The sequence below is a fragment of the Myotis lucifugus genome, unplaced genomic scaffold (assembly GCF_000147115.1).
Source record: "Myotis lucifugus unplaced genomic scaffold, Myoluc2.0 scaffold_304, whole genome shotgun sequence".
In the NCBI taxonomy this organism is placed as follows: Eukaryota; Metazoa; Chordata; class Mammalia; order Chiroptera; family Vespertilionidae; genus Myotis; species Myotis lucifugus.
In genome coordinates, this window is record NW_005871352.1 from 1177528 (window position 1) to 1193561 (window position 16034).

Consider the following 16034-nt stretch of genomic DNA (forward strand, 5'->3'; position numbering starts at 1 on the left):
AATTTATGGGGAAATACCACAGCCTAAGATTAGCAGTCTCCTAGTTGTTAAAGCAAACCTTGACTGTAGTGTGTGTTCTCCATAAATGTGGATTGAATGAATGGGGTTTTGAAAGTAGCCTCAGTTTGCAAAGTAGACATTGAACAGGAAGGAGAAATGGTTGGTGGTGGGTTACCCTTGTAGTGTGAAGCAATCTGATAATTATCAGGATAATTACTCATAGATAAGACAGGAGAAGCTGTCTGAAATACAGAGGCAGCCAAACTGGTGGGGGGACATCTAAATGAAGTTTGCTTCTTCATGCAACAAATAGTTAAGTTCTGTGGTCTTAGTAAAGTGTGTGTGTGTGTGTGTGCGTGTGTGTGTGTGTGTGTGTGTGTGTGTAGTATCTTGTTAAGTATCCTCACTAGGTAGGTCAACCATTGAATCATTAAAGGACAAAATTTAAGGTGACATCCTCTTGCCTGCCACTACCCTAAGTTTCTAGCTGCCACCTAATTGCTGAAGAATTTATGTTGCTGATACTTGCATTTAATTTCCTCTTTTAAAAGGAATAAAAAGAAAAACGTCCTTTCTGTATACTTATTTATTGTCTCTTCTGTCACCTGTTTTTTCTGCTTTCTGAAAATCATTGTTCTTCTTTTACACACTAGGGAGAGGAAGTTCAATGTCAGTATGTTGTGACATGTGCAGGACTTTACTCAGACCGTATTTCCGAGCTGAGTGGCTGCAGTCCCGATCCTCAAATTGTACCATTCCGGGGGGATTACTTGCTCTTGAAGCCAGAAAAATGCTATCTTGTGAAAGGAAATATTTATCCGGTAGGTATGATGCTTTTGCAGTCTCATCCTTCTCAAGATGACGGGGCAGAAAGGGAATGAAACAAAAACTTTTACCTGGGTCAGAACTAAGAGATATTTTGAAGGGCTTTTTATGCAAGTTTTTTATCTTTTTCTCTTATGGTTAAACTCCTAAACATTTATTCTGGTATCATAGTCATTAACTTATACTAAATTGCCCACAAGTACATGTCTTCAAAAAGCATGAGTGCATCATGGGAAGGGCTAGCAAGAAATAACCCAATTCTCCCTCCTATCTGGTGGAAGGAACACTCATAAGAGAACTTGCCCTTTTTGCATGCCCAGATACCCAGCCCTCTTTCTCAGTTCTACCTATAGGTGCAGAAAAAGGGCCACTCTGTAGTTTCATGATGGAGAAGACAGAGCCCTTTAAATGAAGAGTTCATTCTGCATGGAACTACTAGGTTGAACCAGACGGAATTACTAATATTCGTCTACTTAGAGTTTTTGACCTTGCCAGAACATCCATTGCATGTGCTCTATCCCGGTACATTCCGACTTTACAAAAGCCTGTGCTATGAATGAGTGTGTGTTTCTGGCAGCTCTGATTTTACTTGCCAGCCACATACATCCCAAGTTGGGGGTGTGGTGGGAGGGTAGGGAGAGGGATAACCTGAAGTAGGACAGTTCTTTTTTTTTCTTTTCCCAGAAAGAGGAATAGATGGGAGTGTGTATTAGTGTCAGTAGCATCAGTGTTTTCTGTGTGGCATTCCTAGGCAGAAGCATGTAAATAAAAAGTATATCTCAGTCCGGATCAAAATAATACAAATTAAATGCATGGGAAGAAAGTGATTTATATTACCACTTGAATATTTGCATGCATGCTAACATGCAGTATGGAACAGGGCTCACAGTTCTTTGCTGCGTTAAATCCGTAGGTCCCAGATAGCCGGTTTCCTTTCCTAGGAGTTCACTTCACACCAAGGATGGACGGCAGTATTTGGCTAGGGCCTAATGCCGTTCTTGCCTTCAAACGAGAGGGCTACAAACCCTTTGACTTCAGTGCCCGAGATATTACGGATGTAATTACCAAGAGGTAACTACTTTACTTTAAAAAGTGACTTTGTGTGTTTATATTTTTAACATGGGAAATTTTGTCTTTCTTGAAATTCTACTTATTGGGTAAATCCTCACATTTGTGATTATTATATTGATTTTTTTTATTAATCTAAATTAAGAGCCTTGAAGAATAAGAATAATGTTTTAGCTACCTCAGGGAAATTCTCACGATCCAGGGTGAAGTCTTGGTTAAAAATAACAAGACCAAGACCCAGTCACATACGTATGTGACGATCCAAACCTTGTTTTGCTAACCTAGTTGCATTTGAAAAAAAAAAAGTTTCAAAACCAGTAGATGGCTTACTTTGATAAAGTGATTTCAAGCCAGTCACCATCATTTTGAAAACCACCGGAGAAACTTCGGACAACCAAGGTTGTTTCCTTCGGTGGAAAATTAACAGTGTGTTGACCCGAGACTCAGAATCTTTACTTTATTGTAAGAACTCAGTAAGGTGTTGTGTGTTTTTTTTTTTGTTTTTTTTTTGTTTGTCTTTTGGGGGTGGAGGCGGGGGTGCGGGGGATGGTTCATTTTAGCAGTGTTGCTCTCCAGAGATTTTCACATCAAAATTACTAGAAAGCTTTTTGAGTTATACTTGAATTTCACCTTCTACAGATTCTGAAACAGAAGGTTTGGGATGGGGTTTTCTAGCATGTGTCCTTTAAAAATACATATATACATAGACTACACAGAGTCTCACTTGAGAATCATTACTAGAGTATCTTACCTCTGGCTGATTAAAAAAAAAAAAAAGGTAAACATCTATCTTACTTCTTTAATGTCCTGAGGTAGAGATCTGCTAATGCCTTTTAGGTGTGTTTTGAAAGCATGTAACATTTGTATCAGAAAGCCTTTTAGTGGCAGGCTGTATAGAATTCTAGTTTGAAGCCAGCATTCTCAGGTCATCTAAGGTGTTTACCTTTGAAAGGTGTTAACCTTTGGTTTTGAAGGGCATTCCTTTGATGAAGTTTCCTTCTTACAGTGGCCAAAAGTTGATTTTCTTTTACTATGTGGTTTTTCTGACTTTGCCTAGATTTTTGTGATGCCCCTGTCCAAATCTAATAGTTGTAAAGATGTTTAATAGTAATAAAGAATTCCTTTCTCTCAAAAATTTTATTTTCTGTTTCCAGTGGTTTGATTAAACTGGTGTCCCAGAATTTCTCCTATGGAGTCAGTGAGATGTATAAAGCCTGTTTTCTCAGTGCAACAGTGAAACACCTTCAGAAGTTTATCCCTGAAATTACTGTCCGTGATATACTTAGGTAAGAAAAAGCCATAAGGATTGTAAGTACAGTCGTGATTTAGGGGAACTTGGGAGGTGGGTCTGACTTGGTGATTCATAGGCTCCCTTTCAGTCGGCGTGCCCACTGAATCTTTGTGTGCTCTCTCTTTCCCAGCAAGTTGTTGTGTTCCCTTTGCAGTGCATGAGTTGGGCATCGCTGCGTGGTGGCCCTTAGTGCTGGAACTACATCTACCATTTATAATTATCTAGACTACCTTACAGCATTAAACTGAAATCTCCATTGCATCTGTATTAATATGCCACCGTCACCTTTGTGTCTAGCTATCACTCATGATAAAAAAAATCTTGTCTGAAATTTTTTCAAAAAGATTTTTTATTGATTTTTAGAGAAGGAGGGAGAGGGGTGAAGGGAGAGAGAAGGGGAGAGAAACATCAATGTGAGAGCGAAACATCAGTTGGTTGCCTCCTGCACACCCCTTACCAGGGATTGAGCCCAAAACCTAGGTATGTGCCCTGATCCGGAATCGAACCGGCAACCATTTAGTGCACAGGATGACGCCCAACTAACTGAGCCATACCATCCAGGGCTTGTCAGGAATTTTTAAGCTTTCCCTGGCTTCTGCCTCTTGTGATTCCAAAGCCTTTTCCTTTAATTCTGTATAAGATCAGTGGTCACCGTATTAACTAATTAGGTAATAAACACATTACAATGCCCTATTTTGTTTGATTCTTAAAACCTTCTAGAAACCACTCCTATACTTGGCATCTTACCTTACCTCTTTCCCACTGCTTTTTTTTTTCTTTTTGGGGATCCTACTCCACTCAGTGACTCTACTTTCAGGACAGAAGTGGGAAGTAGTGTAGTAACTGTCAATGTGAGTCAAAGGAAGGATTACTTAAATTGTTTTGGTGTGTGTGTTTTTTTTTTGTTTGTTTGTTTGTTTTTCTTAAAGGTCAAAAGCTTTCTGGACTTGATCTGTAAGTTGTCCTAAATACTACCCGAGCCTATTTCCTTTTCTCGTTGGTGACATTTGTATGGTGTTCACCTTTTCCCCCGAATAAGCCATTTGTTAGGCCTAATCAGCAGTGTACTTTGAGATACTCCCCTCCATGAATCCATCCCATGAATCTTCAGAGAACTAAATGTCTGTCGCTGCAAAACTTGACTGGTATAAAATGTCAGCAGCTTGACTGAGAAGAGAGCAATCATCATGTCAGCTGTCTCCCTTAGGGGAACGTCCTGGTCTAAGTCTGACTCTAATATGTCATTCACAGACCAGCCTCTTTGAATCCTTAGAAGATCTATGAAAACCCAGCTAATGTTTTACTCTTATCTCTCTCACTCCTCTACTTACCTTCTGAAATGGAAGGGATAAAAATATCTAGGCTTTATTTTCTTTCACTCATCTATAAATAAAGGCTTTTATGTTTTCAGTGGTTTGCTTTAGCAAACTTGTTATGTTTTATATCTAAAATAAGTTGGTCAAATCTGGTGTCTGTTACTGCTATTGATATTCCTTGGAAAATACAATAGGTGTATAAACAGTTGCAGTGAATTCACTGTTCATATTCGATTACCACCCTTTTGTAAAAGCCTGAGGGAAACAATTCAGACCAGTGGATTTCATAAGTTAGAACTGGACTGGGGCTGGTGGGTTTTGGTGAACACTTCTTTGTCTCTCCCTGTGGGAGTGTTGATTTCAATTACCAGTTTCGTTAGCAGGTAGTAGAGAAGGGTATTCAGCATTGTAGGCAGGTGCGTTTAGGGACAAATTCACTCCAATCACAGATGAGTTTCTCTTTGGAGATAGAAAAGTAATTCCATTTACTTCTTCCCTTTTATTCAGTTCCTATAGCTATTAAATGTGGGAAATTATCAATAAAAAAGGAAGTTGTAGAAGATAGGTTTGATACCATTTATATAAGTTTATACAATACCACATATTATTTATGGATTGCACACGTAATGTGAAAATAAAACCAAATATAGTGGTAAACACCTAATTCAGGAGAGTGGTTACCTCTGGGGAGAGAAGGGAATGGGATCCAGAGAGTTCCACAGGGACTATTATCATATCTGTAATGCTTTATTTCTTAAGCTGTTTGTGAAGAAAGCAGGTGTTCATCATATTATTCTCTGTACTTTGTCATATGCCTGAAATATTAAATAATAATAATAATAATGATCAGTAGACTTTCCCACATTCTGAAGTGCAGTTCTTGCTTATCATGCAACCCACTGTAGTAAAACCATAAATGCTGTACCAGTAATATTGAGACAGAAGCATATTAAGCAGTTCTGGATAGTAAAAGAGAACTGAAGCAGCACTTTTAATGGGGTATTTAGCTCAGGATTATGTTCTTAAATTGCAGTAACCACCAGTGAGCATCCGGTTTGACTTCTCATTGCCTAGCCAGAGTATCTTGGACAGTAACTTAATAGTGAACATTAGATTGGAATGTAAAGTTACAATCTGTCAATATATATGCATTAGGCATTCAAATTTCTCATTGTTAAATCAGATCTCTAAGGTTCTTAATTTTAGCTCTAAAGTCCTTTAACTTGCTCTGTGATTAATTTGGACATGGTAATCCAACAGCAGTTTGTATCTGTTAATATTGCAACGATGTAAAAGATGAAGACATAAATGCCAAGATCTCTCCTTTTCCCACTCTTCACTTTGAAAAATATCATATTGGGGGAATTCTAGAGTAAATTTTTAGGCAAGATGTTTTCATCCTGAGTGATAGCTAAAGACTATACTGTGTCATTGTGAAAGGCAAATGTGAAAGCCAAATATTCCTGCAGTAAAGGTGATCTAGATCAGGGTTTGTTAGTATTGGCACTATTGACATTTGGGGCCAAATAAGTCTTTGTTGTGGGAGACTGCCCAGTTCACTGTAGGATGTTCAGCAGCATCTCTGACCTTTACTGACTAGATGCCAGCAGTACTTCCTTGTTAAGACAACCAAAAATTTCTACAGACATCGCCAAATGTCCTCTAGGGGGCAAAATCTCCCTTGGTTGAGAACCACTAAACTAATAAATGTGGTAACTCTCACACTACCCAACACTAAGAGAGTCTGGAGAAAATATAATAAAAATCCTTTGAAATACATATAGCCGGGAGTGCGAGAAAGTAAGGTAGGGGCATCCCAGGAGTGAGGACTGAGGGGAAATAGGAAACCCAGATACTGAGAGGAATCGGTGCTTGATGCTGTCCTGGAGGGGTAGGGAGGATTGGCTGATTTTTATAGAAATATAGTTATGTTTTATTTTTAATTGCTTTGTGATTTACATACAGTAAAGTAATGCAGATCTTAAGTGGTCAGTGAATTTTTCCAATTGTATAAACTCATGTATCAACCACAGAAAACAAAATATAAAACATTAGGGACTTGTATTTTAATTGCCACTCAAGTGCTGGAAAGGAGGCCTTGGGTCTGTAAAAGGTAAAAAGTTGGAACTGAGACCCCTGGGTTAATCCAGGGACTCTTGAAGGGCTGCACCCTCAGTGAAAAGGAAGTCTTTTAAAAAAATTCCCCTTGGCACCAAGGAAGTGTTAGGAATTTTGTCTGTCCTGGTCTTGAGGGAAGGGGGAAAGTAGGGTGGGTAGAATCTCCTAAAAATCTAGAACCCTGGGCCTCTCCTCACACCTGTTTGGAGAGAGAGAGAGAGAGAGCGAGAGAGAGAGAGAGAGAGAGAGAGAGAAGGGTAATTTGACTAAAGACTAAATATTGATGATACTAAGCAATAATTCGTTTATTATTATTATTTTTAACCCTTTGCGGTCGTATTAAATTTGGACATGGGTGTCGTACTGGTTGGAATTAATTTCCATTGAAAGAGCAGTGATACATAACATGCAAGATTATGAAGGATAAACAAGATTAATACTTTTTTGGAACTACGTCACTACTAGTAGAATCACTACAAACGTTATCACTTTCTACATCAGAGTCAGTATTCAAGGTGCCAAAATAAAACTCTTCATCGTTACTTTCAGATTCGCAGTACACTTCTTTTGGTAACTTTCTTTTTGCCATTTTGGAGTATTATTTTGAAATATCTTAACAAGCGAGAATGCCTAATTACAGTTAAACGTAATTTGTAAAGCTTTATTTGAAATTCTGCGAAGTATCTCCGAAGCTTGTCGATTTCTTCACTCTCAAAAGGCGACTGACTCGCCACGGTGTTTTGCATGGCGAGTGTGGAACGACCGCGTTTGTTTATATTGAGTTTCGATATCTCTGATTTGTCGGGGCAATGTTTTGGTTCGTGACAAGGTCGCTTAGACACTTAAGAGCTTTCAGAGAAATTATGAACTGATACATGAATGAATAGAGTTAAGAAAAAGCTTTGGTGGCTGAGAGTAGACAAACGACCGCAAAGGGTTAAAGAATCCTTTTAGCGCTGGCGTGGCTCAGTGGTTGAACATTGACCTAGGTGGTCATGGTTCAATTTCCGGTCAGGGCATATGCCCAGGTTGCAGGCTTGATCCCCATTGTGGGGTGTGCAGGACGCATCTGATCAATGATTCTCTCTCATCATTGATGTTTCTGTCTCTCCCTCTCCCTTCCTCTCTGAAATCAATAAAAATACATTTTTTTAAAAAAAGAATCCTTTTAAAAGAAATGTAGTGAAATGATGTGCCATCTGGAATTTTCTTTTATTTTTTATTTTTTCTAAAGCTCATTCTTTTTAAAAAATATATTTTATTGATTTTTTACAGAGAGGAATGGAGAGGGATAGAGAGTTAGAAACATCGATGAGAGAGGAACATCGACCAGCTGCCTCCTGCACACCCACTACTGGGGATGTGCCCGCAACCACGGTACATGCACTTGACTGGAATCTAACCTGGGACCCCTCAGTCTGCAGGCCGACACTCTATCTACTGAGCCAAACCAGTCAGGGCTGGAATTTGCTTTTAAATAATCCAGTGGAGAGAGGTTGCGGGCACATCCCCAGTAGGAGGTGTGCAGGAGGCAGCTGATTGATGTTTCTCTCTCATCGATGTTTCTAACTCTCTATCTCTCTCCCTTCCTCTCTGTAAAAAATCAATAAAATATATTTAAAAAAAAAAAAGTGTTCCCAGGATGGCAATACCTCTGGAGCACCTGATAGAAGCAAATGTAAAACCTCTGTGGAGGGACAAAACCTCAACCCAACCCCCCCAGTTTTCCCCCAGATAAAGTCCTGCTGAACAAAAACTATTCATCGAAAGTTACAAAACACCACAAGTGAGAGTAAGCAGATAGAGTAAATACCAGAATAAGGCCCCCACAACTTTGAGTAATGGTAATATTAGAAACTAATATGCTTCAGTGAATTAAAAGGAATTGAAAACATGAATAAGAACAAAAACAAAAAGCAAAACCTTAGGCAAATTTGGAAACCAAATAATTAGAATTTCTAGAAATTAAAAATATAGTTCTTAAATTTTAAAATTCAAATGACTAAGTTAGATAACTGGTTAGACCTTACGAGAAAATCAGTAAATTAAAATTTGAAGCATTTATAGAACAGTGTTGCAAGACAAAGATCCATCATGTGGGTAGTAGGTACTAAAGGCATCGAGAAGAAAATGAGAAGATTCCAGACTACATTTCAGAGAAATTGCAGAAAAATTGAGAAGAGGCAATACTTTGAAGAGTGCTTGAGAATTTTCTGGAGTTGACAAAAAAGACAAAATTCAGGATGCACAATGAGTCCCATCTGAATAAATAAAACTAAACGCAAGAATAGAAATAGATTATATAATTTCCAAGTCAATAAAGGAGAAAAAAGAATATAGAAAACTTAGTAAGTCAAGAAGGAAATGGGAAAATTCCAGAAAAACCCCAATAATACCCCAGTAATATGGTAGAAATCAAACATATCAGTAATTGCAATACATGTAAATGTATTTAATAGTTGAGATGGAGATTGTTAGGTTGGATTTAAAAAACCATCCATATACTATGCAAATGCTTATTAGAAGAAAGATGAGTACTGGGTTCATTTCAGATAAAATACACCATAAGGCAAAAATTATTATTAGGTTAAGAGGATCACCATAAATTTATTGCATATACATAATATGAAGTGCAGAAAACAAAAACTGACACAACTGTAAGCAGAAAACAACAAATTCACAATTGTGGTGAATGATCTTAGGTCTGTTGATAGAAGAGATCAAGTAAATAAAATATATATTTGATTTAGTGGATTCATAAGACTCCCCACCGCCATTACAGAATACTTGTGTTACAGGAAGGGGGTGGGGAGAGAGAGAGAGAGAGAGAGAGAGAGAGAAAGAAACATCGATGTGGGAGAGACACATTGATTTGTCGCCTCCTGCACATTTCCCCAATGGGGGCCGGGGATCAAACCTGCAACCAAGTGCACCTCGGGGGCCTATGCTCTAATAACTGAGCCACACTGGCGAGGGCTGGCTGACTGTATCTTGTGTTCTAAGCGATGTATCTGATTCTTACTTGGAAATCCTTACAGCTCAAAAAAATCTTGTCCAGATTCCCTGCAGGCTTCTGTAAATGTAAGGCAGATTACTTATCTTTATTGTAGAACCTTTCACCTTGTTGTTATTTTTACTTCTCTAAAAATGAATAGTATATCCATGTAACTTCAGGCAGGTTACTTAATCACTCTGTGTTTCTTCACTGTTAAGTATAAACTGTTACCAGCCTCTTAGAGTTGTTGCAAGGATTAAATGATAGAATTCTTAACACTGACTAAGCAATTGGTAAATAATAGCTATTATTATCATTATCTCTCCTCAGCCACGCTGAGGTCTCAGAGGGCAGAGCTCCCATATTGTTCTCGATATCTTACTCAAGTGCTTATCTGTGTGGGCACAAAATCAATAAAAACGTTTATTAATATTATTGTCTGATTTCTTGAGTCTTGGTGGTATGTATAAGGCAGGTATTTTCAAACTGTTTTCTTGAGCAGATTCAATGAAGGTGCTTTTGGATTCTAAAAATATTTTATTCCCATTTCATCTGTAAATTTCTAAACTATTTTAAAAACAAAAAATCTAATTTGTAAACTCATGTTATAAAACAGCACTTTTAGTAGTAAAGCCTCTTACTGTTTTAACCTACTATCAAATTAATTCATTTTTGTTCTTATCTTGTTATCTCTTTAATTAATTGAAGGTTAGCCCAATATTGAAGGCTAAACTGTTAAAAATTAAAACAAACTACAAAATAAGAACTTGCTGCCATTTTCAGATATTTTTCTACATAAATTTTTAATAGTGTACAATCAAAACAAAACACAAAAATAGAATTCTGTGGTGGATTTAGGAATGCATTGGCATGCGTATCTCCTACTTTTATTGCTTTGTATTAATCAGAAGAGCCTTATTTTAATTTATTGAATTTATAATAAATTCATTTTATACATTTAAATAAAAATACATTTATTCTAATTAAATGTGGATTTATCTGCTACTTTGGAAAGAAAAGGTATTTATAACTAACCCATTCGTAAATTCATTTGATAAGCATTTATTGGCACTGTTATGTGGTGGGTATTATGCTCTAGACCAGCGGTTCTCAACCTGTGGGTCGCGACCCCTTTGGGGGTAGAACGACCCTTTCACAGGGGTCGCCTAAGACCATCGGAAAACACATATATAATTACATATTGTTTTTGTGATTAATCACTATGCTTTAATTATGTTCAATTTGTAGCAATGAAAATACATCCTGCATATCAGCTATTTACATTACGATTCATAACAGTAGCAAAATTACAGTTATGAAGTAGCAACAAAAATAATTTTATGGTTGAGGGTCACCACAACATGAGGAACTGTATTAAAGGGTCGCTGCATTAGGAAGGTTGAGAACCACTGCGGTAGACTGAGAATATAAGTTTACAGGTTATAACTGACAAGCCTAATGGGCTTCCACATGATTGTGCATTTAGAAGAATAAAGACTTTAATGCTTTCGGAATACTTTGAGACCACTGACTTGTAAAGTGTCCTATTTCTTCCAGTCAGTTGACTGCCACTCTTGGTTTTGCAGAGGTCCAGCTGGAGTAAGAGCCCAAGCTCTGGATCAAGATGGAAATCTGGTAGACGATTTTGTATTTGATGGAGGAGATGGGGTTATTGGAAATCGCATTCTTCACGTGAGAAATGCACCTTCCCCTGCTGCTACTTCGTCCCTTGCAATTTCTGGAATGATTGCAGATGAAGTACAACAAAGATTTAAACTGTAAATAATGAAAGGAGCTAGCTACGCATTTTAATCTCCACATTCAGCAACATCCACAAGAACATACTAATTGAATTCTTTAATTTTTAAAAAATGGTTTGAAAGTAGCATTTTTAGTTATCTCATTTAATAACCACTGAATTGTTAAACTGATATAACAGAGAAATAATTTTTTAAAGTTCATGTTCTTTTACTTAGAGAATAAAGAGAAAAGGTACAGTTGTACCTTTTCCTGAATCCTTGACTTTTCTCTTTTTTTGTTTTTTTTGTTAATCCTCATCTGAGGATATTATTTCCATTGCTTTTCAGAGAGTGGAAGGGAGGAGAGTGGGGGAGAGAGGAGAGAGAGAAAGAGGAAGGAAACATTGATATGAGAGAGACACATTGATTGGTTGCCTCCCACATTCAACCCCGACTGAGCCGGGGATAGAACCTGTAACCCAGGTACATGCTCTTGACCGGGAATTGAACCCACGACCCTTTGGTGTGTGGGCCAGTGCTCTAACCACTGAACGGTGCCAACCAGGACTTGACTCTTAATTGACCTTGCCCTCACCAACCATAATCTAGAGATTCAGTCTTTTGGAATTTCTGTGAATGATGGCATAAAAATTTGCTTATTCCCTTAATTTTTTGGCTTTATAGTAAGCTTTTTGGTCTCTTATAGACAAGAAGATATAATATATTGTAGGTTACAAAACTTTTAATTTTTTTAAAATATATTTTTATTGATTTCAGAGAGGAGGGAGAGGGAGAAAGAGATAGAAACATCAATGATGAGAGAGAATCATTGATCGGCTGCCTCCTGCATGCCCCCTACTGGGGATTGAGCCCACAACCTAGGCATGTGTCCTTCAGTCCGCAGGCCAATGCTGTATCCACTGAGCCAAACTGGTTAGGGCCAGATCTTTTAATTTTAAAGTCAGAAAAACTCAGATTTAGAGCAATAATATTTGTATTTGGGAATTCTTGATTTAAAATAGACATGAAATTTCACATTTTAAAGTAGTTTGAGTAAAATTCTATCAAGCTATAATATTTTCAGAGAAATGCAAAGTCTTTTTTATTCCCAGCTCTTTATAACTGACTTGGTATGGTGTCACCACTAAATCTAAACAGCAGTACACTATGAATGGTTGTTGCCAACTTGTCAGTTTTTTCTGGTTGAGAAACTAAAAGAACATAGAACTGATAGGTTTTTATGAGAGCAGTTTTAGAATCCTGGCACTGATATACAGAACTCTGTGATTTAAAAATTATTTACCTCTTACCTCTGCTCTTGAGTTACACCAAGGTTCTCAGATGTTGGCCAAGATCACTAGTGATTCATGCCGACTTGGTTTTTCAGGGATCCTATTTCTTCATTTTTAGAAAATACCTAACTTAGAGGCATTCACTTTTGTAAACCGCAAAAGTGCCTTACATTTATGTGTGCTTCATGAGTATTTTAAATTGTTGGCCAGTGCCATACTGTATATAATATACTGCATATATGTGTGTGGTATCTATTGAAAGGATTCTTGTAATTCAGAAAGTAGGAAAACAGAAGTATAAATGAAAATAAGGCAGCCTAATGATTGGGGAAATTTTTATTACAGAACAACCATGTAGGTGAGATATTTTCACCCTTTCCCTTACATGTACTCTCTCAGGATTAATCATGCCCTCTTTTGTTTTGTTTTTTCCTCTTATCACTCCAAAGATGTGTAATGGATGAGTTAGAAGTATGTACATTTTGGTTGATAGAAAAAGCTTTTTTGTTTTTTTTCCTTTTCACTTCAAGCCTCTGTGATTACATTGATTGAACTACCTCATTCATTAATTTGAAAACGTACATAACCGTCTGCTCATGTTCAAGAAGTAACACATCCAGGAAAATAGACTAGGCATTTATTCAAAACTTGGAGTAAGCATATTGAAAGCATTCAGAAACCATTCACGGAAGAAACAAACCCTAGTGGTTCTTCATAACAACTGATTCCTCCAAGAAATGTAGTACACAGGATATGTTTTTCTGTTCCATAATGAGACTGTTAAGAAATGGGAAATATTACAATTCTCTATTTCATCAACAGTAAGATTGCATATGCACTAAGCTGTGAAAAACTGAAATTACAAAAATAACTGCCCTAATTAAAGCAACCCTCATTCCACATGGGTCTGTACTAACCTGAAAATACAAGTGAAAAAGTTATTGAAAGAGTTTTGAATGTGTAGGTTATTCTGTTTGTAAAACATAAGTTATTGGTGTCATTAGGGTTTTGTTGTGTAACATGAATGTAATATTTAAAAGTTTTGTGTATTTCTGAGAGAAGAAAATGTATATTAACATTAAAAAATATTTTAATGAGTCTTGGTGTTGCGAACATAATTTTTAGTTTCATTTATTTGAAACTCTGATTCAAATAATTGTTTTTGTGTGTAGAACTTGAACTGTCAAAGCTTTAGTAGCCAGATTTTTAAAAATGCACAAAAATCTTCTGTATCTATGTGTAATCTAGAAATGAGGTAGAGTAGTAGTTTATATTTTGGGTAAAAAGTGGAACACTTCCCAACTTACAAAAATGGCTTTCTATCTGATAGTGGTGCCAATATCTGGCTGACCTCTGTGCCATCTTTATACCCCGGAGCACCAGGGGGCATTATTTCTGTTTCATAGCAGAATGTTTATCGCCTATAAACACACAGTGCTTTCCAGGGGTGAGGGCAGAGGAAAGGGAGTTCAACAGATCAATCTTGAAGAAATTTATTAAAGATTATAGTTCTTGGGAAGACATGTTTGGTATGTTATGTCTTACAGGGGGCCGGGCTCCTGGACATGAGCCTGTCATTACAGGGCAAATGATCTGAGTACCTGCTCCAACTTCTTTCCGGCAGGTGGACCGTAAGAGAGCCAACGTTAGCTACATCAAAGAACCATGAAAGCGAGTGACAATGACATTTATTGTTTCCTGTGGTGTTGCTTTGGTTTGCTACTGACTGGCACTTGTAGCTTTAAATAAATTGAGGAAGAGAGAGTACATGGTAGAAACATTGAGTAAGTCCTTCTCGAAAATGTTTTCAGTAGGAGAATATTTGTGGTAAAATTTGAACTGCCTTGTAAAATCTGATTGGGTCATTCAAGTTGTCTCCCAAAAGCCATTCTAAATTTTAAAAAGGCATAATTACTGTCAAATTATTGCTATGATAGCATATTAATTGTAACTCCAATTTATAATTGAGCTTTTTGTTATATCCACAGGGCCTCCCCCTTACAGTATCAGTATGTTTAATAGTTGAATTTTTAAATCCTCACCTGAGGATATGTTTTATTGATTTGAGAGAAAGAGTGAGAGAGAGAGGGAGGGAGAAACATTGATGGGTCGCCTCTCTTATACTCCCTGACTGGGGATCGAACCTGCAACCTAAGTAATGTGCCCTGACCAGGAATCAAACCTGTAAACTTTTGGTGTATGTGATGATGCTCCAATTGAGTCACCCAGCCAGGGCAATAGTTGCATTTTTAACACTTGAAGCAAATGCTTATAATGAAGTTAGAAATTTTTCATTTATAAATGGCTTTTAAATAATGTTTTGAATAAGTACAGCATTCATATGGTTGAAAAGTCACAGAAAAATTCACAGTGAAAAGTGTTCTCTCTGCTAGCCACCTGTCCCATCCCTGAGGCAACAAGAATTGTCACTATCTTGTGCAGCTTTGCAGATATATTTATATATAATAAAATACATTGCCTTCATTTTTTGACATAAGTAGTAACAAACTCTGAATTGCTGTATTATACATCTTGCTCTTTTCGCTTTGTAGCGTACCTTTGAGAATGTTTAAGAGCCCTGATCACAGTAACCTGGTTCTTTTAAAATGACTTTATAGGTTCCATCTATGGATTTACTATTTTTTGTTGAACTAGTCCCTTATGTTTACTGATGATTTTTTAAAAAATTATCTTTACTGTTGAAAGGATTACAGATGTTCCCTTTTCCCCCCTCCATTAATTCCCTCCACCCCGCTCCTGCCCCCTCCCCAGCTCTTCACTGCACCATTGTCTGTGTCCACGGGTTATGCATGTATGCATATAAGTTATTTGATTAAACTATTCCTGCCTCCCTCCTTCCCTCTGAAATATATCAGTCTATTGCATGCTTCAGTGTCTCTGGTTCTATTTTGCTTGTCAGTTTATTTTGTTCATTAGATTCCACATAAAAGTGAGATCATGTGATACTTGTCTTTCTCTGTCTACTTATTTCATTTAGCGTAATACTCTCCAGGTCCCTCTGTGCTGTCTCAAAGAGTTAAGGATTCTCCCTTTTTACAACTGCATAGTATTCCATTGTGTATATGTACCAGTATTTTTTTATCCATTCATCTACTGATGGGCACTTGGGCTGTTTCCAGATCTTAGATTTTGTAATAACACTGCTATGGACATAGGGGTACAATATACTCTTTCTGATTGATGTTTCAGGCTTCTTAGGATATATTCCTAGAAGTGGGATCATTAGGTCAAACTGCAGTTCTATTTTTCGTTTTTTTAAATATATTTTTCTGATGTTATCAAATGTGTACTCTTTAAAAATTTTATTTTTATTGATTTCAGAGAGGAAGAGAGAGAGAGAAACATCAATGAGAGAATCATTGATCAGCT

The 16034-nt window shown here is 37.2% G+C and overlaps 1 protein-coding gene across 1 annotated transcript in view; it reads left to right on the plus strand.

Moving 5' to 3' along the window:
* The window catches only part of L2HGDH (L-2-hydroxyglutarate dehydrogenase), a 39487-nt gene extending 25745 nt beyond the window's left edge, over window positions 1-13742 (plus strand). Inside the window, exons 7-10 of the mRNA XM_006100243.3 lie at window positions 654-821; window positions 1739-1896; window positions 3048-3179; window positions 11200-13742. Of these exons, the coding sequence (XP_006100305.1) occupies window positions 654-821; window positions 1739-1896; window positions 3048-3179; window positions 11200-11395 (654 nt within the window). The 3' untranslated portion in view covers window positions 11396-13742. The remainder of the gene's footprint in view (window positions 1-653; window positions 822-1738; window positions 1897-3047; window positions 3180-11199) is intronic.
* Window positions 13743-16034: the final 2292 nt, after the last annotated feature.